The 26,839-nt window shown below is 38.3% G+C and overlaps 4 protein-coding genes across 4 annotated transcripts; 1 reads left to right on the forward strand and 3 right to left on the reverse strand.

The window, feature by feature from the left end:
- Nucleotides 1-289: 289 nt before the first annotated feature.
- LOC149078710 (uncharacterized) lies at nucleotides 290-934 on the reverse strand. The gene has a single exon (XM_089241413.1). It carries the CDS (start codon nucleotides 932-934, stop codon nucleotides 290-292), a length of 645 nt encoding a protein of 214 aa, XP_089097539.1.
- A 6,908-nt stretch (nucleotides 935-7,842) lies between these two features.
- Nucleotides 7,843-9,897, forward strand: LOC149078711 (disintegrin and metalloproteinase domain-containing protein 10-like). Its single transcript, XM_089241414.1, has one exon. The coding sequence runs from the start codon at nucleotides 7,843-7,845 to the stop codon at nucleotides 9,895-9,897; it is 2,055 nt and encodes a 684-aa protein (XP_089097540.1).
- Nucleotides 9,898-13,151: 3,254 nt separating this feature from the next.
- LOC149078712 (disintegrin and metalloproteinase domain-containing protein 10 homolog) lies at nucleotides 13,152-15,170 on the reverse strand. Its single transcript, XM_089241415.1, has one exon. The coding sequence runs from the start codon at nucleotides 15,168-15,170 to the stop codon at nucleotides 13,152-13,154; it is 2,019 nt and encodes a 672-aa protein (XP_089097541.1).
- A 6,145-nt stretch (nucleotides 15,171-21,315) lies between these two features.
- LOC149078713 (disintegrin and metalloproteinase domain-containing protein 10 homolog) lies at nucleotides 21,316-23,394 on the reverse strand. Its single transcript, XM_089240438.1, has one exon. It carries the CDS (start codon nucleotides 23,392-23,394, stop codon nucleotides 21,316-21,318), a length of 2,079 nt encoding a protein of 692 aa, XP_089096564.1.
- Between the last annotated feature and the right edge of the window lie 3,445 nt (nucleotides 23,395-26,839).

The following is a 26,839-nucleotide window of genomic DNA, read 5'->3' on the forward strand; positions in this document are numbered from 1 at the left end:
ATACACCTCGATGGATGATGAATTCGCGGCTGCGAACGTTTGAACAGGCCGTTGTTTGCACTGAGAAAGGCTTGCCGGCAAGATCGAAACATCACTGACCGTATCAACGAGGAAAGATAGATTCGTTTTCATGTCTTTCACAAACAGGCGACGTGACGTAGATGGCAAAGAGCAAGTCGCCTCTACTCTTTGCTGAGTTCGTTTCCCGAATATTTTTGCAGGGAGAGAGACATTTCTTGGCATCGGTGCTGAATCGTCGATGATACCAACACTCGTCGCGATTTTTCGATCAGCTACGCTGTCGCGGGTAGCGGTTTCGGTATGGGCTACGACTTTGCCCTCGGGAAATCTCGTCGATTCGAAAATGGAGCTTTTCGATTTCCGACAACAAACGTTCCTCGATGGAATTCGCGGAAGAGTTAGAACAGGCACTTACCGCTTGTGGTGCTACGTCCATGACGCGATCGGCGATTTCGGCCGCTTTGTCCAACGTTAGTGGTGTGACCGCAGCCAGGATGGATTGCACAGATGTTGGCAAATGCTGAAGAAACAGTTCCAACATGAGCTCGTCCGGAACGCTGTGTGATTCCGCGCGACGCCGCATGACGCGCAAAAGTTCACTTGGACGACGATCACCGAGTTGCTCCCCAGTGAGAAGTTTCCGTATATCTTGCTGTGACGATTCACCACTGCGCTTGATTAACTCCGATTTCACGTGTCCGTAGGGATCTGTTGCCGTTGGATTCGTAATGACATCGCGGATGATGGAAGCTGCTTCCGGTGGTAGATGGGCCACTATGTAGTTGAATTTTGTGCGACTGTCTGTTACCGGTTTCGGAATCCCCAGTTCGAAAGTTGATTCGCACATCAAGAACCACAGTGTAGGATCGGCGAAATTGTACGGTGGTATCTTTACCGCTGCAACGTCCGCCATGCTTTCGCTTTTGCGTGGTCGAGAATGTTTAACAGCACGTGTTATTTCCGTTGAGATGCGCCCGCTGTTTCTTTTTTAGATATAATGTCTCAACTGATGATTAGACTTTCCAAGGTCACCAATATCGGGAATTATGAGATGCATCGGTTGCGTGTAGTTACAGGACAGAGACATGCATTTATATCTTACACAAGGGACGGACTTTATTTCACACAACATCCTATATACATGACGAGAAACGAACTGCGCAATAACTAGAATAATCACCTGATGGCGCTTTGAGCGCGTACATCAATCCTCGCTCTGAGGAAGAGCCTTTCTTTTCCCCACGTCCCATAGTCATGGTAGGCTTAAGCACGTGGACATTAAGCTCAAGTTTTTACGTGATGTTATCAAAGAAAATTATATTCAAATTGAATATGTTTGTACTAAATTGCAAACTGCTGATATGCTCACGAAAGCATTGCCTAAATTTGTATTGTCTGAACTTATGCATTTGTGTTGTCTGAAAATGTGCGATTAAGGGCGGGTGTTAGAAATGTAATCGCATTAGTTTATGTTATATATGTATGTGTATAGATGACGCTGCATGTCCATCAACCGGTCGTTTCTAGTTATGTGCGTAGGTGTGCATGTGCTTGTATATTGTGTCCTCTCTTGTATAATAAACAATCTTCTTCCTAACATCGCCTTGTTCGCACCTCTCTCTTTAATGGTTACCAATACGTCCAAGAAAGGGAGTTCATTGTTAGTTTCAAGTTCGGCTGTGAACTGAACGTGGGAGTCTGTCATTCATAATGAGTAGCAATTATTCCAAGTCATCTTTAGAGCCATCCCAAAGCACATAAGTATCGTCCACGTATCTCCGATAAAATGAGAAGGGCACGACGTTCAATAGCTTACTCTCAAAGTCGTTCATATATCACAAAAAATCGGCGAGATGGGATTTCCCATTGCAAGACCATTTGGTGTAAAACTTGTTATCGAAACGGAAGGCTGTGAGATACATGTGAAAATGCATATTTCTTCTACTTCAGGCTGTGAAAAATTGTGTTTTTAGTCGTCTTTCTAGACAACTGATGCTGCCAGATATGGGAATGTTAGTAAACATTGAAATTACGTCAAAAGACACCATGTTGAGCTGTATGGGTTCAACTGTACGTATTATCAAGCAAGACCAATTTCTAACTGTATTATTATTTGATTTAGTGAGTGGAGAGAAAATCGGAACAAGGAATTTAGCGAGCTTGTATGAAGCTGTCCCAATTTTAGAAACTATGGAATGGAGAGAGAGTGTTGGTTTGTGTACTCTGGGTAGGTCATAGAAACGTGACAAAATGGCGTTTGATGGAATTACCCTCTTTTTTGCATGCTAGAGAAGAGAAACACTCGTTTTCACCCACGTCTTTCAATTTTCTCAATTGGGGAATCGGATGGATCTCTCTTCAATTCTTTATAAGGACCACTCGAAATATGTGATGTCATTAACTCCGAGTATTGCTCTCTGGGCATTATCACAATTTGTCCCCCTTTACTTGCTCTAGAAATTACGATACTATTGTCATATTGTCATTTTTTAGTTGTTTGGTGCTTCGACGTTCGTCTGGTGGATACTGAAACCCTATTTAACGAGGGACTTTTCGGTTGTTGACTAAAAGGGGAGTGTTCCGAAAGGTCCCCCAATGCATTTGTTCCCCGGAAAAACATTTATGTTGTGCTGGCTCAAGAAATCAAAGTTCTAAAGAACTCGGTAGTAATTGGAAATGTTCTTGGGTACTACGAGAAAGGTGAATAGGAAGACATTGCCGTGTAGTTGTTTGTCAAGTGTCAGCGTTTCCGAAATGAGCATTGAGCCAGTTGTGTCGATTAGTATGTTTGTGTGTTAAATGGTGTGTTATATGTGTTTGAGAGCGTTTTGTGTATGATGTTGATGGATACACTTGTGCCACTTAGTGCTCCGAGTGTGCTTGTGTGTGTGTGTATTTTAAGTTCGACTACAGGGATCTGGTGTGGAAAGTTTTTTTATTAAGGGGATAACAACAGTAGTAGCCATATATGATGAAGGGTCCCTTATTCCCTGCTCATCGGCCCGTTCTAGTTTCCCGACCTGAATGGGTTATTTTGGGTCCCCTTGTGAGCCTGACCCAGACGGCCACCCTGCCCCATCATTTGTTATCGTTGAGAGAGTCTTTCATCAGAATACAGAATGAACCGAACACGTCCAGGCTCTATCGCTATTTCAATTTAAGCACAGTGGTCATAAGACCGCGGACTGACTGGGAAAACCTACTGGTGTATCAGCCAAGTGAAGCCACCCCAAGCCAACCCAACGCCTCAGGGCGCCCCTCACCAACTCTGTCGTCACCCTGCTTCTTTCACATTCCCAACCCAACAATAGCCCAGCATCTCCGACCGGCACCACCAGGACGTTCGTGCGTGTCGTCTTATTGGCGACCGGGACATTCGCGACCGAATCGAAAAACGTAGTGTTTGCGACCGAAACCACAGGGGCAGCTAAGGGACGATAATGGGGATCTAGGTCCTCTCATCTCTTTCCGTTCTCAGGCATTTTCGGGTTGACCTTTGACCTATGACCATCTGCGAATTTCCCTTTTCAGCAAGAACAGGAAATGAAGAAGGGTGAATCACGGTACGTGTAACAGCGCCCAAGTTCAAAATTTTGAATTTCAAATCAGTTTGAAAATTCATTTTAAAAAAGTGCAAAGGGAAGTTTGCTTGGAAAGAGGGATGCGTTCGAGATAAACATGCTAAAAAGTGTGGTGCTGCGATCGTCACGAGAAAGCGCGCGCTTCCGTGGAGGAAGAAAATAAATTATTGGTCTTTCTTCCCGCGCTCGACAAGGTTGTATCTTCTTACATCATCAGATCATCCAATATCTTCTATACGAGAATTGCCCCAAAAGAGGGAGCATAGCCAAAAGAGGTTTTGACTTTGCTGAAATTTAGCGAGACAGAAAAAGGAAAAAAGCGCATCCTCAGAGTCTTACAGTGATTGACACTACGCATAAGGTGGGTGCGTTTTAGGTAAATTTTTAATTTATATGCAAAATTATTGTGCATAAACGTAAATTAATTCCGGGAATGAAATAATATATATTTTTAAGTGTTAGTAGAATTGCGAGTATAAATTTGTAAGTATTTAATAATCAGCGGAGTTTGGTTGTTTTTTATGAAAAATTTCATTCCGATTTAAAATGTTCAATCGGGGATCAAGCCCCCAAATCATAGATTTTGTTTATTTGCACTGTTTATTTTTAATGTTTGTGTTATAAAAGAATAATTTATTATCTTTTGAGTGAAAATTTTTATTTTTTACATATTAAACTTCAATTAAGTGTTCCCCCCAGTTTTCACGGCAATATTTTGTTTAGAATGTGCTTTGGTATTACTATTATTTTTTAAATATTATTCGTAATAAATATGAGTGATGCATTATTATTTTGGAGACAGTTCATCAGATAAGTAGGAAACATCAGTAAAAGCTGGAAAGATTAATTAGAAATAATTAATTATTTCATTGAAATGGAAAGAATTGCGAAAATGTAGAAAACGTAGTAATCATGCCAAAGTAGTTTTAAAATTACCAAACGGTATTGTTATTCAATTATACTTCTCAGCCTGTGTGGATGCCTATCTTTGATGTGAAGCAAAAAGAATTTTTCAAAAATATTCATTAGTTTTCGAGAAAACATTTTTTTCCTCCTAAATTCGCTAAATTGATCACTGTGCGGTGGCACCGCCAACTTGGAAACTGTAAAATGGAATTTTGTGGAGTATTCTTTTTCTCGCAGTTTCGACCGTACCTATAAAAAGTCAGGCGATCACAAGAGAGTCAGGAGAGTTGTTGGGCTTTGCTTGATGCGAGATCTCCGAGAAAAAAATTGCTTCTTGTAAATAATTGTAAATACCTGTCTGTAAAGAAATATATGTGACGTCCTTTGAAAATTATTTCATCTTCCAACCATTTCAAGGACTTGTGAGAAATTATCCGGAACAATATATTCCCAAATGACCGTAACAGAGTGAACATTTTCGAATGGGGAAAAACTTTGGGACACGAACAAAAAAATAGTTTTTCATAAAAAAAAAAATTTTTTTGCCAGTTTTATTCACCTATGGCCCATATATAAAATATGATTCTAAGTTTTTTCAAAAAATTTCTGGCTTTCCACCAAGTCTTTGTTTGACACTTTTTTAAGCTGGGACAGCCAGATTTTGAGGTTTTGCTACAATGATTAAAAAAAATTCGATACCATCTGAAACTAATTAAGAAACACCTTACGGCATGAATGAATGAACGCCAGAACTTTGCCACTGGACTTACCCCGTTGCCGAGATCTCTTTCAGAGTAGCTTCGTGACAGAGTCTAGAACACTTCATTTTGTTGTCAAAAAAGAAAAAAACATACAAAATGTTTTACAACATATTGCCCCAGGACGATTGGGCAGGTACTGTCGCGATTAACAAATTTTGTGCTGATTACAGACGGGTTGGGAGTTGGAGAAAAGTTCCGGGGTTTCGTTAAGACTGATGAATATACACATATTAGGATGGTTTTAAAAGCAATTGAGGGGGCCCCCATGCCATCTCATCTATTATCTTAACACCGTATGGCACCGTGTTTTTTTTTTTTTTACAAAATTTCAGAGCAGAGAATTAAATGAAGAACTAGAAGAAAAATTAAAAGTTTTGTAAAAAAAATTATAGTCTCGGAAACCGTTTGTACAATTTTTTTTGGGAATGATCCATATCCCTTTCTGTGAAAGAGGTTGTCAGGGTGAATTTCTACGATAAGGGAAGATATGAAACTGAAAATGGAATTCTACTGAAATAAGGTGGAAGTGAGCATAAATACATTACACCAAGTTCTATAACTGAAGGATGTATCTAGACAAGATACATATTGAGCAACTGAAAGAGGCAAAAGGGGAAAATAACATCCAAAGAAGAAAAATAAGAAAATATATATGCTGTACATTTCATGCGTGTGCATTGCTATAGTTAAGAGTAAATTATTGTTGATATATATATATATTTTGATTAGGTGTAAAAATGTAACAAGTGTTGAAAAAAAAATTGTTTTTTAAGTAATATATATATATTAAAATACTCAATATCTATATCATCGTTAAGTTTGATTGACTGAGTATCATGGGAATAAAAATCAATTAGCAGTTTTTTAATATTTATTAAAATAATAAATTACATAACTAATACTCAATATCAATTACTATTTGAAATTACCAATAATTTTATTTTCAATTAAATACACAAATTTTATGTATGATTGTGATGAATTTTAAGGATATTGATATTCTGCCGCCGAATATTCGGTATTCAACTATTCGTCCAAAGGGACCATTAAAGTATTACGCAAGCAGATTTTTAGCCATTTTTGACCCCCCCCCCCCCCCGTCAGCAAAATTTCGTCAGCGGCATAGAATATTTCATATCTTCAAAAAGGTTGGCTGATGACGAAAGCAACCTTTAACCTCCCCTCCCTCCTTGTCATCGAAAGTCAGCAAATCCAAACCCCCCCCCCCCTCGATGCTGACATAATACTTGAATGACCCCAAATCACTATTCGTCCCACCCCTAGACAGAAGCTTCAGCCACATTGTGCTAAAAATCTGAGAAAGAATGCATCATAAAAACCAAACAAAGTCTCAAAAGCTGTGCCGAAATTCCATAGCAAGAAGGATTTTCGCGCGATTTGAAATGTGATAAAGATACTATAAATACCATTTTTGTATAAACTTTTTCTTGTAATAAATAAATGCAATTGTTATAAATGCTTGTAATAAATCATGCACTTTATATTTGTTTTATAGACACACAAGTTTAAACTTTTTAAACTCTTATTGTAACAATTCATCGAAAAGAAGTTTTTTTTTTTCAAAATATGTAATCTCTGAAGCAATCTCTCCAGAAGCAGAAGATGATAATTGATAACCTATCCAAAAAAAAATTCTACGTAAGCTAATGACATCATTTGGCATCCTTTCCTTGCTGTGCCGGATAGAAATTAAAAAAAAAAAATCTCTATACAACGGTGACCCACCCTAGGGTTTATTACATGCTTTATTTAATGTTCATTCAAACTTGAGATCATGCATTCTATAAAAAAAGGGCTTACAGTGTAGGCCTACTATACTGTATAATGTATTTGAGTTATCAAGTTTTTCGATTTCTTTCTCTCAACACTTTTTTCGTAAAACTAATAATCGTAATGGGGGTACTTCAGAGTGTGGTACTTCCCTGTTTTGAAAGGTAAGACGTATTTTATGTCAATGATTCTCATTGTGGATCCCTATCATTCTAATCTAGTGGGTCAGAACCATTTTCAAACCTTTCGTATCAATCGGGTATCCTGAGAAACTCCGACCTCGATAAATACAGTTAGTCATATAAACACACTCACGTCACTCTTTCTACGTCGAATAGTCCAATGTCAAAAGTAATGGTCAAACACACTCAAGAACGAATTTCATTTAATTATTTTAACAAAAAAGGTGGTTCGGACGTGGAATTGAATTACCTTTGCGTTTCTTTATAATGGAACAGTCGCAATAACGCATAATAATTATTACGAATGAGTATATATGAGCATGTAAAAACAATACAGAAATATAAACAGTGGTTTTTCTTTTCAAAAGTACAACAGATTTGTTAAGATTTCTCAATTTCAAACAGTAGTGGTTCTATGATTGAATGTCCTCAATAGATAGTTGTGTTGCCTATTGTTAAGAGTGCTTTGAAAAGTGAAAAAGCAAACACAAAAAATTTTCAAAGTAAACGAGCACTTCGTAATAAATTCAGAGTAATTGGCAAAAAAAAGAAATGGATATTTCAAAAATCTTTGGGAAATTTGCGTTCTTAATTACCTTGATGCTTTGTGGATTCTCAAAGGTTTCATGTCAACTGGATGAGTTCTTATCCCAATACCAAATTACGGAATTGCGCATATCTTTTGATGAAAATGAAGAAGGATCCACACCACTGGATACGCCGGACAACTTACAGATAGGTTTCGACCATTTTGGACACAAAGTTGAAGTTTCGGCCGTTAAATATCCGGATTCACTAATGAACAGGACTACGGTGGAAATACATAGACATGGAGGAACTTACTTCGGATCTTTCAAAGGCAATTTTTATGCACATGAAAATTATCAGTACTCTGTGTCGGGATACCTAACGGACAGTGGCAGTTTTGAGGGGATAATCGAAATGCAGAACGTCACATACAATTTGGTACCGGCTTCCACGTATTTCAATGACATGCGGTCAAAGACAATTGTTTATAGAAATGTTGATATCAAATCTACGAATATATGCAATAGTTCGAGTAGCCGACATTCTATGACCGAAGAAAAATACACTCGGAGTGATCACGAATTTAAAAGCATCAACGTTTCAAACTCGAGCCTCTCAAATACTGAAGACATCATTCGAATATTTGAAGATTTAACGGTGATAAGAAAACAAGTCTCGGATTCTCATAATGTTCTGGAATGTAGAGTTGAGATGATCGGCGATGCAGGATATTACGAACAGAAGAAGGAAAATGCTCTTCAATACATGTATCTGATGTTGCACGAAGTCGACAAAGCATTCCGCACTACAGATTTCGGAAAAGACATCGTCCGAATTTTGCCTTGGAAACTCAAAATTTATGAGAGCAAGAACGAACCCGACTATCCGTTTGGTACAGATCTCAGTACCATAAATAAATATTTTACAAACTTCAGAACTATTTATGGTAATACTCAACATGCATATAACTCTTGTTTGACATACGTTTTGACTGGATATACTATACCAGGTCCTCAAGGACATGCAGTTGTGGGTGGCATCTGCTCAAAACGTGGTGGAAAATTCGGAATCATAAAAACTAATCCGGATGTAATAATGAAGAAAATTTTCATTCATGAGTTTGGCCACTCTTTCGGAGCAGATCATGATACAAATGAAAATGCTACTTGCAAACCATATGGCATATTCGATTACGTGATGAAACAAGGACATCCAGCTTTATATAATGCATATCGCTTTTCACCGTGCAGTATCGATAATATACGACCTATGCTACAACAGGACTACGTAAGAGAATGCATGAAGCCCTCATCTCCAGAATGTGGAAATGGCATGAGAGAAGGCAACGAGGAATGCGATTGTGGTCCCAATGAAAATGTATGCGAGGAGTTAGATAGGTGCTGTACTCCGAAAGGAGGCATTGGAAGCGATAAAGAATGTACCTACCGCCGCAGTAAAGGTTACGAATGCAGCGACAAGTCGGACCTGTGCTGCACGAATTGCACAATATCAGCGCATGGAAAGAATTGCTCTAGAGAAAATTTTGGATGTATTGTAGGGAAATGCGATGGTATTTTGAAAACCTGCTGGAACAAGACCCACGAGAGAGACGGAACAAATTGTTCTGATAGCGGCGGAGGCATTCATACCTGTTCTTCAGGTTCATGTAACAGCAGCTATTGCCGAGATCACGGACTTGATACATGCATATGCAAATTCAAATCGCAATGTAGAGTTTGCTGTTTGAAAGATGGAAAATGCATAACAACCGGAGAACTAGGGTTCGATCCAGGTGGAGTCACACCAAAATTACCATATGGCACAATATGTGGACATAAACTCCAGTGTAATGGTTACGGGTATTGCAGATCACCCACTGGTGAATACCCAATTGAAGCTGCTGTGGTTTGGCCGTATATTCTTGTTGTGCTGATACTGATGGTTGTCACTATATCTGGTGCATACTATTACTGCATTATCAAAAAGAAGAAACGTTTGCCACAACTATGGCCCTGCAAAATCATGCAACAATCTTCTGCTCGTCATACATTGCATAGCACAGGAAGACGTCACGCGGATCAATATCACCCAAAACCAAATCTTAGATCACATCACCACCACAAATGACATTATTTTGATCAGAAACTGCAGAGAGAGAGTGAAGATGATACGATGTAAATTATATTATAAAGAGGGCAATTTCCAGAGAACAGATACGTACATAACGACACCGTGGAAATTAGTACACAATGATTGTGAGATCATGTACACTTACCCCGGTTTTTATATAATTATGTTTTATGACGCTTTCAAGTTACTGTAAGATTGGCAGAAACATTTTTATTTTAGCTCCATTCATCATTTAGTTTCGTCCAGGCTGTTCAATTATTTAAATATTATTTAAAAATACAATTATTATATATATTTTTTCTTTTCTATTTGAATTTAGCGACCATTTAAATAAAGTCGTGGAAAATCATCTTTACTTGATCTTTATTACTATGAAAATTCGTGTATATCATTGTAGAGGGTATTATTTAAAAAAAAAAAAATGTCATTTTACTATAATTGGTGTTAGTAGACTTAGTGTGGTAAAAGTACTGTAGTGCTTCATCCTTGATACAGGAATGATTTTATTTACCCTCTCAGCGGCATAGAAAAATATCTGTCCGCCTTAACCCTTCAGAGCATACTGTTGAATATTGGCAACATATTTCCTGTTCTTCCGTTATATTCTGTTGCCAATTGGCAACTTCATGTTCGAAGCAATTGAAGAATGAAGAAGTTCGAAAAATATGTGGCAGATGGCAGCACTATAACAAGCATTACACAAAAACATTACCATGGACACGCACATCCCAACATGTACCAATTCGTTAGAAGTTCCGCTGAGGAATATGAACGATGTACTTGTTTGGTTTAGAAGTAAGACTCCTCCAATTAAAACAATTTAGATCTGTTAGGGGCCATTCAAGTATTACGTAAGCAGATTTTCAGCCATTTTTTGACCCCCCCCCCCTGTCAGCAAAAGTCAGCAAAACGTTGACCCCCCCCCCCCTCTCCCCGTCAGCGAAATTTTGTCAGCAGCTTAGAATATTTCATATCTTCAAAAAGGGGTGGTTGATGACGTAAGCAACCTTCAACCCCCCCCCCTCGATGCTGACGTAATACTTGAATGACCCCTTATTGTCAAAGAAAAAGTGAAAAAAACCATGCTCACTACGATTAAAATGTTTTGTTTGCATTTTTGTTAACTTGAAGTTTCCAACTGAATATTTTTTTCTTAATGTAGTTTGTGTGTGAATTACAAAGTAGGTAGTTATATACTGCATAGAAAATGATATTATTTCGATACATTGTCTTTTCATGTGTAGTTTTTGCACATCTTCAATAAGGGTCCTGTAAGAACTACAATAAAAAATATATTTCTTCAAATGAGTTTTATGGTTTTCTGTACGTGTCAGTGACTGTGAAAAAAGTTATCAGCTCGAAAAAAAAATCATGGATCGTAAAGCCTCTTATTTCAGCATTGACAAGCCTAAATATTTTGTGAAGTTGATTTCTCTCGAAACATTTCTCCCTATACCCCTTACTTTGCACCTGCTAAAACTCGAAAGAAAGCCATTAAAAAAATATTTCATTTTTTAAGGGTAGTGGGGAGGATTGGGGGGGGGGGGGGTAAGTGATTTCTACTGTGCTGTGGAAAGAGTTAAAACACACCACTCATACCCGATTAGGAAGCATTTATATTTTTTCTTCCTGTTTGTAAATATTGTATTTTTTCAAACAAGAATCACCTCTAAAATAAGATTTAAAAAAAAAAAAATTCATACCAAATTGTCATATACGCAGACGTTAAGGTGAAGAGTCTCAAGGAATCAAATAAAATGTTTTACAATAGCATTCAACGGTAGCAAATGTCGCTTGTGAAAATGCGTAAGCACGCTTGAATTACACAACCGAGGAATTTTATGAAACACACACACACGTATTCAAGTTGTAATTGAACTCGATTCCAAAGCACCTTTATAACAACGATATAGGGTGACCATACGTCCCGTATTTCCCGGGACAGTCACGGTATTTTCTGTTTTTCTGGCCGTACCGACTTTTTGGCAAAAGTGTCCCGGTTTTTCCCGTATTTTACACGAAGCCTACTTGAATTTTTATTCTTTATTGAAGTCAAAGATTGACATTATTTTTCAACTCATAAATTATTTTACGATAATTACAACTATATTTGAGAATATTAATCTCCGACATTTACTTGAACGTTTGTTTTTCGTGGAATAAATTTTAATCCACTGCAATTTGCAGCGATGCATCATTTCCCGCCATCGTGATTTTTCCGTTATTTCAACAATATTTGGCAACTTTGTTTGGTTTTGGCGTTGTTTTTGGCGATAATTGGCGGTGTCCCGTATTTTCCCGTATTTCGAATCCCAATGTCCCGAATTTTCTCGAGGAAATATGGTCAGCCTAGTTCCACGTGATCACATTGATACCGTGATATCCACTGCAGGGGATACCACATTGCAGGCGAGTCACAAATCCAGCAACGGTAGATTAAAGTTTCCACGTGGACTTTTTTGCCCACACTATCTCCCGCACAGCTGCGCTCTTCCGAGGGATGTAAACAATTCAGAAAATAAAATTTCTCTTCATAGATAAAGGCCCGCATGCCATCAAGAAAACGCGTGGCTCTTCTCTTCACCTCCTCGACCAAGTCAATGTCCCTCGGTAAGTATGGTTTCCAAACCTTATGGCATACTCCAATCCAGGGCGAAAAGGAGGAGGATTACTTTAGGCAGGCCCGTCATTTGAGAGAGGGGTCAGGAGGGTTCCGTTGCCCCCTTTGGCTTTTCAAAATACACTAAAAATGGTATATGTAGTATATACATATATATATACATGCATTGAGTACATGTGATTTGCCCCCCCCCCACCCCCCCACCCCCCCGGAAAAAGTTGAAATGACGGCCCTGACTTTAGGAGAACACGAGACCATTTTGAGTATGATTGATTACTATTCATGATTAAATTGATTTACTGCATTCATTTGTTTATTATTTATTTACATTTCACCTTAAAATGACTGAAATGTATTTGGCAATAAATTCAGTGTTGAGCAGTGTGATTGCATAGCAATTAACTGCTGCAAGAACAATATCACATAATGTGACTATCACGAAATCAAAAGAACATCTTCATTTGGTATTTCGAGTTGAAGCATTCCGATTAGCACATTTCCAAATGAAGCTGTCAACCGTCTTAATCATATTATTGAACTGAAATTCAATGTTTCTTTATTAGCAAATTTTTCTGTATCGATGCTGCCTAACGTTTTAAAACTTCTGATTAAGATGCCTATGAGTGTTTGCTTAATGATTCTGCCTACGAGTGAGTTTCGGATGAGCTTTCATTCCATGATGTTGCCCATGAGGGCTATGCAAAGACTTATGAGAAGATGATGGTTGTACTCTTTTGCAAGGCCACAGTGAGGAGAGACGCCTTTTCTTCTTGATGACGTAATAGTAGTAAGCCCAAGCCGCAATAGCAGCCAACGAAATCAGTGAAACAAAAATGTATGCCACAACAACTCCAGCATTGATTGGATATACACCTGTGGGTGAAATACAATACCCGTTGCCATTGCACTGGAGTTCATGACCGCAGATTGTACCATAAGGCAATATTGCTGAAATACCATTAGGGACAAATCCCAATTTCTCGGCGGAAACACACACTTCATCTTTCAAACAGCAAACTCTGCAGCTATTTTCGTACGAACAAAAGCATACATCGAGATCGTGGTCTCGGCAAAAGCTGCTGTTGCACGAACCTGAGGAACAGGTTTTGACCCCGCTACTTGTGCTTACGCAAGTTTTCCCATCAATAGCACGCATCTGGCTCTTGCAATCTTTCGAAACTCCATTGCAAGTTCCAATAATGCAACCTCCATTACCAGAAAAGCAATTCTTTCCAAACGCTGCCACTTTACAGTTTGTGCAGCATCCATCTGCCTCATCACTGCATGTGTAACCTTTGCTGCGGCGGTAAGTGCATTCTTTATCATTATCCAGGCCACCTTTCGGCGTACAGCACCTGTCTATTCTCTCACATACACGTTCATTGGGACCGCAGTCGCATTCCTCTTCTCCTTCCTTGTATCCGTTCCCACATTCAGCTTGTAAAGGCTTCATACATTCTCTGACATAATCCAGCTTTAACACGGGACGAATATTATCGATACTGCACGGAGATAAGCTAAAGTTATTATTCCCACGAGAGCCGAATGGTCTCATTGCGTAGTTGTATTTCCCTTGTGGTGAGCATGTAGCGTTATCATCTTCGTCGTGCGGAGCTCCGAAAGAATGACCAAATTCGTGAATGAACGCGCGGTATGAGTAAGGAGTTTTGTAAGTTGTGACAATTCCGAAGTTTCCATTTTTTTTCGAGCAAACAGTTCCTTCAATTGCTATTCCTTTAGAGCTCAATACTGTTCCCGTCACGCCAAATATCAAACATGATTTTTTACTGCGAGCGGCGTTGATTTCTTTGAAAGCAGCGTAATATTCGTAAATGTCTCTTGTGATTTTAGGGAATGGGTAATCTGGTCCATTTCTGTCCTTGTAAATTTTAATCTTCCACGGCAGTATTCGCACGATATCCTCTCCAAAATCTGTAGTGCGAAATGTCTTGTCTACCACTTTCAGCACTAGATACATAAATTGGAGAGCATCGTCTTTCAATTGTTCGTAAAATTCTACATTACCGATCATCTCGACCCTACACTCAAGAAAATTATCAGAACCAGAGATTTGCTTCTTCACGAATGAAAGGTCTTTCGATGAATGAAATTTGTATTCAGTATCAGAGCGGTTGCCGTATGAATCGTTCGTGTTCCTGAATTCGTTTTCAGTAAACGTATGATTTGCTTTTGCATTGAAGTTTTGATTCAGGGCACAGATCGGAGTATTCATCTCTTTGATATCGACATCTCTATACACAATCGTCTTTGGTTCCATGTAAGTGCCGTTAAAATACGTGGACGCTTCAATCAAATTATATTTGACATTCTGCACTTCTATTATTCCCACGAAACCACCATTTTGAGTTATGTATCCCAAAATTGAAGTCGTATCGTTTTCGAACTCGTAAAACTTGCCTTGGAAAGGTCCGATGTACTTTTCTCCATGTCCGTGTATTTCTACCGTAGTCCTGTTCAACAGAATATCCGGAGATTTATTGGCGGAAACTTCAACTTTTTGTCCAAAATAGTTGAAACCTATGTGCAAGATGTCTTTCGGCGAGTCCACGAATTGCCATCCGCCATCTTCATTTTCATCAAAGGATATGCGCAATTGTGTAATTTGATATCGGAGCAAAAATTTCTCCATATCAAGTGATGAAGCATATGATAGACAAGAGACGCTTAATGTAATCAAAAAAACACTTTTTACGAATATTTTTGAAAAGCTCATGATTTCGAGTGTGAATTTCAATTCAGTTTGCACAGTAGCACCCTTCTCACTAACGAACGCAACTCTGAAAGAAAGAGTATACGAACACTACGAAATTTCTTGTTCTGTTTACATTACGTAATTGTTTCTGTTACGATCTCTTGTTGAAGGCTGTTAATTATAATTTGATTAACATTATTTACAAATTAGCCTTAAAGCTGAAACACGACTGGCTGGTATGGCTTTGAAATACCTAATTTCAAAGTCCATCCTTTCATACCATTATTCCTCGAACGATACTATTATTTAACGTTACTAATTCTTTTACAGTATAACAACATTCTGATCCCCTTTGACAATCAATGAGCTCTCACATCCCATGTTGAACTGAGACACTGGAGAAACCGCGAGACACCCAGGCTCTGTCGCAAGAAGCAACGTAAGCACTTCGCCCCCCCCCCCGGAGGGGGGAACTGAGACACTGCAGAAACAACTGCTATATGCAAACGTTCCAATGAAACAAAGATTTCTTTGGGACAGTATGTCCGTATCAGATTGTGGAGGCTCTCGTTAGCACTTTGTGTTTTAGCAGCGGAACACCTCACTAATAGTTCATTGGAAGCAAGTCGTTGGTACACAGGAAGTACGGGGTGATTATAAAAAAACTATCCCGACATATGAGCCCCTAACTATCATACCATTCACAGAAACTGAATGAAATTTTGGCATAAGGTATTTTGAGGTATGCGCTCAAGAATGATATGGAAAACAACAGTGTCACTCTAACAGTTACGGTTGCAGTGAGAAAGAAAATTTCGAAAATATCAAATGGCAACACCAAGTTTTTTGTATTGGAATGTGATCGCCATTGTGAAAAACCCTAAATAGCGTTCGAACGGCAACTGTAGCATGAAAATCACCGGCGGTAGATAGGCTAAAAGTGAGGACAACCAATAAGGACAGAGAAGCAGCATAAAATAAAGCATTTTATTGTGTTTCACAAATTTTCCACATGACCTTGTGGGGGACTAATCAGGCTGGGATCTCAGCCGAAGAAACGGTGTGACGAATGAAACGAACATTAGTGCTCTGGTGCACGGCAAAGTCCTTTTTACTTTTTCCTTGCCTAGCTCCGGGGATTTTCATGCTACAGGTGCCATTCCAACGCTATTTAGTGTTTTTCAGTAGGGAGATCGCATTCCAATACAAAAAACATGGTGTTGCCATCTGATATTTTCGAAATTTTCTCACTGTAACCGTAACTGTTAGAGTGACACTGTTGTTTTCCATATCATTCTTGAGCGCATACCTCAAAATACCTTATGTCAAAATTTCATTCAGATTCAGTGAATGGTATGATAGTTAGGGGCCCATATGTCGGGATAGTTTTTTAAAAACATCCCGTATATATATACTGTGTATATATGTAGTATGCATCAAAAGAGTGATTGACAAAAACCAGATCTCAATGAAAAATTTCAAAATTTAGAGAGTATAGCGCCACAAAAAGCTGCTTTATACACATAACTCGAAATTATAAATTAGATATTATGAAAATGCGAAAAAAATGAGAAGTAATTGAAAAATTTGAAAAAATTAGGATCAATGCGGAGGTCGTTCTCAAGAGGGAACTCTCAATTCTTCCCCGATCTTAAAATTTGCTTATCTACATTCATGTCCATAAATTGAGGATAATGCAGCTCCGGCAAATAAAGGTTCAGAAACAAAACAAACGTTACTTATTCATAAACCCCATTTATTAAACAAAAGATAAAGAACAAAAACGATGGTGTATGTATGATACCATTCATAAAAACTACGATTTTTGCTCGGATTCAAGTCAGGTGAGAATGATGGCCATTCCATACGGGTTTCCGTATCCTCAGATTCAAGGCATTCGTTTACGATTTTTGCTCGGTGAGGACGGGCGTTGTCAAACATAAACACAAATTCTGCGCCCATGGCACACCTAAACAAACGTACATGTTGTTCTAGAATGATGTCCCGATGAATTTGGGCTTTCGTGGTTCCGGTTTGTACATGCAGATCTGTTCTGGAACCCAGTATAATTCCACCGCAAACGAGCAATGCTGCACCATCGTAACGGTGTCGTTCAATGATATTGTCTTGGTGGTAACGGGTACCTGGCGTTATCCATATGAAAGTCCGACGTGAATCAAACTGCAAGCTAAACCTGGACTCGTCGGAAAACATCACACAAGCCCACTGTGACGATGTCCGCATTGCATGTTCTCTACTCCAATCTAATCGCGGCCGGCAGTGAGTTGCCGTGAGCGGAACACATCTGACAGGCCTGCGAGCATATAGACCGATATCTCCCAAACGTCTGTACACGGTTTGCCTTGAAACTGTGGTACCCGAGGCTGCAGATAGCTGACGAGACAGGTCGGATGCTGTGCTCCGTCTGCTTCTTTTGGCAGTTACTGCCAAATACCGGTCTTCATTCGGCGTTGTAACTCGGGGGGCGACCTGTACTGTAACGTCTACTGACATTTCCGTTATCTTGGAATCGTTGCCAAAGCCTAGAGATGACACTTTGGGCAATTCCAAGTTCCTCGGATACTTCCATCTGAGTACGCCCACATTCCAGGCGGCCGATAATTCTACCACGTAAAAAATCATCCACATGCGTGCGTCCTCTGTGTCATAACTATTTCGCTTATGGCACTGAGCGCCTTACAGAACTCTTGTGAACAATTTCACTTCTTTGCCACCATTCCTTACATACCCCCTCGTACACTCTCGTGGTTGTGACGTACTATCGGCATCATCTGGTGGCTTCCTGAAATTTTCATATCATTCTTGCAGATGTGTGTGATAATTCCACAGGTGAAATTTTTACTTTAGATTTCGATTTCCGTGTGATTCTGAATTATCCTTAATTTATGGACATGAGTGTAATAACATAGCCTATATCGGTATTTTCGATAAAAGGAAAGAATTTAAATTTAAAGTCAATTTTCTGTCTAATTTTTCAATTCTAATATTAGTATCAGAATTTTGAAAAATATATTTTTGGACAACTTTCAAAAATTAAAAAAACACGTAATAATGCTAAGGACTTTTTAGAAGCATATTCTGAATTTTTTAATTTTTGAGGTGGCAACGGTTATCCATCATCTTTTAAATGGGTTTCAAAATTTCACCCACGTTTTCCTAATAGTTAATTCAGGCGGCATGTTTTGAAATGTTTAACTCTTGGTATGTTTTCTTCACTCTTCAATTTTTTTCCATTTTTTAGCACACTTTGTGTATATATATTTTTGTTGAGAAGACACCAATGAATAAGGCAAATACACAAAAAATAATAAAAGTCCTAATGCATTTCAACACCAATGGGTGCCGTCTTCAGAGGAAAAATTAATCCACTAGTCTCGCTGACCGAGTTTCCCACTTGGGTTGAATACCAAATCTTCACGCTCGGTTGCTCAGCGGAAGAAGTACGTCTGTTCACTTCAAACGTCGTGGTCAGAATGAAGCTGTGAGCCTGCGTGAGATACTAATGCAGCGTCCTGATTGGACATTTGCGGAATAGTGCTATCCGATTGGTCCACCGCTCGAAATGAATGTACGCCATGGTGTTGCGATCGGGGGTGTAGATTTATTATCGTTCACTAGTATATTTTTGAATGCCCGAATATATGTGCCTTTGTAGAAATCTAGATCAACTGTGGACTTGACTTTGTGAAAAACTCTCGCTTCTTGAAATTTGAATTTATGGCCTTCTTGCCAACAGTGAGCGGCGATGGTCGATTTTTCACATTCCTGATTCTTAACACAGCGAGCGTGTTTATTTAATCTTGGTCTTATGGGTCTCCTTGTCTATCCTATCTAACCAAGAGAGCAATCACCACATGGAATGTAATAAATGCCCCATTGTTTATTCTGCGGTATAGCATCTTTAGGGGGCATGAAACCAAAGTTTTTAGTGGGCACATCTATGGCTGTTAGATTAAACTTTTTAAGAGTAGGTTTGATCTTCAGTGAGAGTATTGGATCGTAGGGCATGACTACACTTTCTCTGAGTGGTCTCTCTGTAATATTTTCTAGAGTGGTTCCTCGTGCCGGTTTCAAGAATTTTCTACTTAATTCGTCAACGATGTTGGTGTTGAACCCCCTGTCTATCGCAATTGCTCTGATGGTTTCAAGTTCATGGTCTAATGTGTTCCGATCCAAACCTCGGTCTATCGTAAGCCTTTCGCGGTCTCATTACCACCTCATTTCAGATCTTGCCATCCCATGCAACAGAAACTTCCGGCTTTTCGCACCTATGTAGCGAGAGCATTTAACATCTGTTCAGGTCGCAACACATTTGCTCGAATGTAACGTATGAAGTTTATTGGCTGGATTTTTCAAGTTTTATAAAAGGGATTTTATCAAACTTTTATACTGTAATAACGGCCCAAGACAGAATTGTGATGTGAATATTTCTAAGCACAGACATTTTGAAAGTCTCCACCCCTCCCCTTTTTTCTACTTGCAAAGTCTTTGATATCTCCTGAATTTTTTTTTTTTTTTTGAAACATCATTGGATGTTTTTAGAATTTTTCTCTCATATTTTCCAAAAAGACAGATATTAGATTTTTTTTTAAATCTTTTGAACATATTTCAAGATATTTTCTCCCATCGACCACTTCTGAGCATCGAACTGAAGGGAACTGACTAAAGATGCGGTCGTCATCTTTAGTGCTCGTGTGAAAGGGGCCTAACAGTTTCCTATTTCTTATCATCTACCGCACTTTTTTCTTTTTATACTCGCCCACGCGTTATTTGCACACGACGAGTCTTCCGCCATGAATCAGCAGGCCGCGCCACACTTTTATACTTATTTTTCCATTACTTTACTCCTATTACTGCATTCATTTAAACTTATTATTGTATCTTCCTCATCATTGTTTTGTGTATTGATCACAACGCGTTCAGTGGGAGGGAGCGGTTACTCTATAGTGAATCGCCTCACAAATAGTAATTTATGTTTTGTAGATATGTCACAGAAGATGTCGCTGCGATCTTCCCGCTTGCATCTGCGTATTAGCACGACGCTCCAGTGTATGACGTAAGTCGATCGTGTGCACAACCATGTTTTTTCTTGATACGTTTTTAAATAAATAAGATTTATAAGTTAATTCTCGATCTTGATAGGAGTCAGATTATTCGACATCACCATCGAATCATTTCAATCACCAACCAAACGCGAAACTGGTGACTCGAAACATACACAGGTCTAAAAAACTTCCAGCGCAACTGCTATTTGGACTGATTTGGCCATTCGCCACCACCCTACAACGCAAACTTTGTTCTGTTGCATTCTTGTGATTTGGTAGAGACTTTCTGTAATTTTCTCGCATGTAACCACAACGGATGATCATTACTCAGGGATCCGTAATGGATAAAAACAGAGTTTCAGTTGTGATGTTTCTTCAAATATGTGATCTGATATGATCTCAAAATCCTGCGCTGACAGGAATTTTTTTCTTGGCTTTTCGAATTTTTTCCGAGTTGTTCATTTTGTACTGATTGGATTAGCGACATGCCACACATGACAACGGTTGTCCATCAAATATGTGTGTGTGTGTGTGATGATCAGTTCAAGAAAAATCTACCATTATGACACAAAAAAAAAGGCTAGTAGCTCGGGTAGTAAGACACTGTTATGAATATTTGCTAACTTTTCTCCGACGCAACCCTTCTTCATTTTAGGTAACTGGAGTTGCTTTGCTTATGTCCGGTGTTGTGAGCGGTTCTAACTATCCATCCAACATTTTTTGTAATTATATGAGTGCACAATCTCTCATCAATGTTTCGAAAAATTGTATTTTATTCAAAAAGCCTGGAGGAAACAAAAGAGACAAACAAAACTAAAGTAAAAATGATTGCAAATTGCAGTTACTTGAAAATATCCCAAAAATTAGATAAGTGTCTGTGTTCTCACAATGTTTGAGCACTATTTTCCACGGTTTCGTTATACCTATCTGTTCTCTGAAAATTGTTATCTTTATCATTTTCAATTTTTTTTCAAATTTCGATCGAAATAATGTTAGTTGCGTCGTTGACGATGTGATCAAATATTATGTTTCGGATGAGAATGATCTGTGTGGTGTCTTCCTGTGCTATGCAATGTTCGACGAACAGAAGATTTTTGCATGATTTTGCAGGGCCATATTTGTGACAAATGTTTTTTCTTTTTTATAATGTAATAATAGTATGCAGCACCAGATACAGTGGTTACTATCAGTATCAGCGCAACAAGAATATACGGCCAAACTACAGCTTCACTTGGATATTCACCCGTAGGTGAAGTACAACCCCCATAACCATTACCCTGGCGTTTATAGCCACATATTGTGCCATAAGGTAATTTTGGTGTGACATCGTAATGAGCAAATCCTAATATATGACTTGATATGCATTTGCCATCTTTCAAACAACAAACTCGGCATTGAAATTTGTCTTTACATATGCATGAACCGAGTCCGTGATCTCTGCAATAGCTGCTGTTGCAGAAACCTGAAGAGCAGGTATGGATGCCTCCACCACTATCTGAACAATTTGTTCCATCTTTCTCGTGGGTTTTGTTCCAGCAGTTTTTCAAAACTCCGTCGCATCTTCCTACAATACATCCAAAATTTTCTCTTGAGCAGTTTTTTCCTGGGGCTGATATTGTGCAATTCGTGCAGCACAGATCAGACTTGTCGCTGCAAGTATAATCTTTACTACGACGGTAGGTGCATTCTTTATCTCCATCCTTGTTGCCACCTTTCGGCGTACAGCACCTGTCTAATTCCTCACATACATTTTCATCGGGACCGCAGTCACATTCTTCGTCGCCCTCTCTCATTCCATTTCCGCATTCTGGAGATAAGGGTTTCATGCATTCTCTTATATAATCCTCTTTGAGCTTAGGGCGTATTTTATCGAGACTGCATGGTGAGAAGCGATATTGATTTTCCCCAAATGCACCTCCCATCACATAATCGTATTTTCCATATGGCTTGCAAGTAGCATTTTCTTCTGTATCGTGAGGTGATCCAAAGGAATGACCAAATTCATGGATGAAAATGTACTTCAAAATTACATCCGGATTAGTTCTTATGATTTCAAATTTTTCTCCACTTGACGAGCAAATTCCTCCACGAATTGCCATTCCCTGAGCATCTTCTGACGTGTATCCAGTCACTGCATATGTTAAACAAGAGTTGTATGCATGATGAGTATTACGATAGATAGCTCTAAAGTTCTCTAAATATGTATCCAGGTCACTGAGACGTGTACTAAACGGATAGCCTGCTTCGTTCTTGCTCTCATAAATCTTGAGTTTCCAAGGTAATATTCGGACAGTGTCATTTCCGAAATCCGTACTGCGAAATGCTTTGTCGACTTCATGCAACATCAGATACATGTATTGGAGAGCATTTTCCTTCTTCTGTTCGTAAAATCCTGCATCGCCGATCATCTCAACTCTACACACCAGAATATTACGAGAACCAGAGACTTGCCTTCTTGCCCTCTTTAAATCTTGAAATATTCTCATGATGTCTTCGGTATTTTTAGGGCTAGAGTTTGAAACGTTGATGCTTTTCAATTCATAATCACTTGACGTGTATTTGTTTTCGGTCATAAAATGTCGGTAACTCGAACTATTTGGACACCCCGTAGGTTTGATATCACGATCCCTATAAACAATCGTCTTTGACCGCATGTCGTTGAAATACGTGGAAGCTGGTACCAAATTATATGTGACATTCTTAATATTGATTATCCCCTCGAAACTGCCGCTGTCCGTAATATATCCAGAAACAGAGTATTTGTCGTTTTCACATTCATAAAATTTTCCTCTAAAAGGCCCGTTGTATGTTGTACCATTCCCGTGTATTTCAACTGTGGTCCTCTTCATCATTGAATCCGGAAGTTTATCAGCCGATACCTCAACGTTGTGTCCAAAATAATCGAAACCTATTTTTATGTTGTCCGGCGTATGCAATGGTGCTGGTCCTTCTTCATACTCATCAAAAGATATGCGCAAATCCATAATTTGGTACTGAAATAAGAATTCCTCCAGTTGAGATGAAACCATTGAGAAGCCACAAATCATCAGCGTCAACGAGAACGTCAATTCACTGAAGATTTTTGAAACATCCATTGTTTTTCCTCTACCAATCACTCTGAATACGTCATGAAATGACGGTTTTCGCTCTATGAACATATTGTGGATATCTTTTTCTTTTGAAATAATTTCACTCTAAATAATGAACCACGTGACTGTCGACAACAGTCCATCATGGGAACCACTACTGTTTAAAATTTGGATATCTCAGCAGCATAAATCTGTTGCTTTCGGAAATTAACCGTAGTTAGCTTAAAAACCGAGAGTAATATAGCAATTTTGTGTTTTTTTTTAATCTCCTCAGCCCTGTGAGTATGAAATACGTTCTTTTCTGATGTAAAGAATGTTCTATGCAATTTTGAAAATGAATAAAAACCGGAAAAATAACCGAAATAAAAAACGGTTTGCAGGGTTGGCATCGCTAATACAAGGGAACTTTTTTAAGACAAGGAAAAAAAAAAATTAAAAACCAATCGATAGGTGGTGCTGGCACGAGCGACTTCGGTGGAAATATGCAAATGAGACGGTTATAAGGTTTTGCACTCCTAATCCACAACCAGTTCACCGTTGTAAACCGTGTACGGGGACCTGCTGCACTCTGCCGTTCCTGGATTTGTGACATGCCTGCAATATGTTATCCCTGTGGTGATGGCCATGTGGAGCACATACTGCTGTAGTAAACGATTTGGAGCATACTGATTGTTATTTTCGTATCTTTTCTTTGACTTGTGTACGGCAGCGCCGCCTATCGGCTGTTTTTTGAGCTACTTTTTCTCCTGTCTCAAAAAAAAAATTCCCATGACCTAGCGATGCTAACCCTCCAAACAATTTTTTATTAAGGTAATTTTTCCGGTTTTTATGAATTTTTAAAGTTTATACGGACTTTTTGCCCACCCTGTATTATGATGTATAATAACGTAATTCTTGCTATCACGAGCGATTTGCTAATTTCATTCATCTAGAGCTCCACGAATCGAAGGCTGACTAAACCGTTATATTTGAACGCAATTGTGATGTTGCTAGAGCAAATAAAAAAAAATCGCTTCTCTCTGTTCTCATTTTTTGAACGACTGGAGTTCACTTTAGGCGACTAATCTGTTTTCTGTTCAAAGGTAGAGAACGATTAACTTGCTGTATTTTACAGGCACCTTACGTTTAGCTAATTTTAAGGCCAGAGGCGTAGAAAGATGAATTTGGTGGCATAAGTTTCCTCTCATGCCTTCTCCGTGCAGACCAAAAATTTTAAAATGTCTTTAATATTTATGTAAATAAAAGTGTTTAGCTTGATTGAGAAAAAAAAAAAAAAATATATATATATATATATATATATATATATATATATATATACACACACACACAAAGATAACTGAAAAATAATATTATTATACATAAAATTAAAGATTATTATTATAAAATTGTAGATTATATATGGAAAGAAAAGGCCTTTTTAATGCCATTATAATCAATTTCTGTCAATTCAAAGGTTTTAGGTTGGTAAGACCAACTTAGGAGAATGTATGGAGCCCCTAAGTTGGTTGGTACTTAGAATTTCTCTGAAAGACATTCCTTGCACCCTGACAATGTAGATCTTGGGTACACGCTCCTTTTTAACCCTTTCAAAACCTGCATGCACAAATGTGGTGGTTGCACATTTTCTCAAACTCTATTTTTCTTTCTTTAACCTCTCTGAGAGTTATGCCCTGACTTTAAGGATTACTCACGTTTTGAGTGAGAAAAATATGACAAATATAAACTTAGGTGGCTTTCATCAGAGGCGGCACTTAGAGTTGAACTTCCGGGGGTTTTTAAATGGCTTACAGGAGAAAGTGCTTCCAGAAAAATGTGATTTATTACATAAAATTTTAGCAATTAAGTTTTCGAAAAATTCATGTATGGGAAGATGAATGTACATGATCTTGAATAAAAAAATTGCACGTGAATCATTTCTTCACAAATAGTAAAACTTACAAAAATATATTAAAAAATCGAAAATTTGAAACAAAAATAATGATTTGTTGACATATACAGTATGTGTTTAATGTATTTTTTGTGTATCAAAAATGCAAACATCTATAAAATTCCAAAATTCAATATTCGGGTCTAAAAAGGTTAAAGATACAAGAACGCATAGTTTTTTTTTATCCTTTATCCCCAAGTTGTCAAATTCGATCGCAGTCTCTGTGATGTTAATAAAAATTTGCGAAAAGGATTTAGAAAACTCTGTTCTTTTTCTTCAAGAGCACCATTTAAATAGCTACCTTTCCTATTTACTTACTACCACACTCACTACTCGTAAACATTCTGGAATGGCTAAAGATTCAAATGATGATGCGATATTCCTTGACGTAAGCAGGGGGTTGGTGCATGCCTCTTTCAGAAGTACTATCAAACGATTTTAAGCATAGCTGTGCTTAGTGTGTGCTGGTTGTGTTTGATGAAATGAGTTTATAACTGTGTATTTGAGAAAATTCGTTTTTCGAAGAGCACTTTCTTTCATAATTGTAATTCATCTTCACACAGCGCTTCGGAAACATCAAAACATTGTTACGAAAATTATGGATACCGCTATTTGTTGAGAACCATTCAAAATTTACAACTTTGGCAATGTCCTGTTGCCAACCGAGAAATGTGAAGGCACACCGCTAAACATCCAGAAGAAAAACGTGCGTCTACAGCCTGCGGTAGACCCAAAACCAGCAACCAATAAAAAAGCAGCATTTTATGACGTCAGTAAATAGGGAGTGGAGAAGGTTTTTTCCTCTCATCTTCACTAGAGCTTGCTTGCAGGATATGATCTTGGTTATTTGACACGATTGTTGGTTGACGCCAACATACTTGGCGACGTTTAATGATAGATATGCTTGATTTTACAGGTGTTTTATAACCGCAATTAGTATAGTGGTTAGCGCATAAGGTCGGCGTTACACTATAAAAGTTTGATAAATTTTCTTTTATAAAACTTGGCAAAGCTCTTTTATAAATTTTGTATTCAATTTTTTTTATAAAATTTATTTTATAAAGGAAATGGACCACATTACGCTACATAAAAGATTTGTATGAAATTGTTTTTGCAAAAGTTTTCGTCCGTTTGTCAGTTTTCGTTAGTCTTGTGCTGTTGCTGGTAGTAGTTATGGATGAAGAAATTTTTTTACCATTTGCTATAGGAAATTTATCATTTGCAACCTCTGTAATCGCTTCGGTTTTAAAAAACATGAAACTTATGTGGATGCAGGGGCGTCGGAAGTGTTTCTAAACTGTGGGTGCTCGTCTTTAGTTTTATATCGGAAATTTTAATTTCTGAATCAATTGTGGGGGTGTTGGGATTCATGCCACAAATCACTATGGGTGCTTGAGCACCCCCGACTCCGACGCCACTGTATGGGTGATTGTATTGGATGGAGTAATTTGCGGAAGAAGCTAAGTATTTTGATGCATTACATCTTTATCTAGGAACGCAACTTAATGAATATGTCAATTTATT

The sequence above is a fragment of the Pholcus phalangioides genome, unplaced genomic scaffold (assembly GCF_987345545.1).
Source record: "Pholcus phalangioides strain wild (caught in Gottingen) unplaced genomic scaffold, Ppha-v1.0 ptg000013l_1, whole genome shotgun sequence".
NCBI classification, from domain to species: Eukaryota; Metazoa; Arthropoda; class Arachnida; order Araneae; family Pholcidae; genus Pholcus; species Pholcus phalangioides.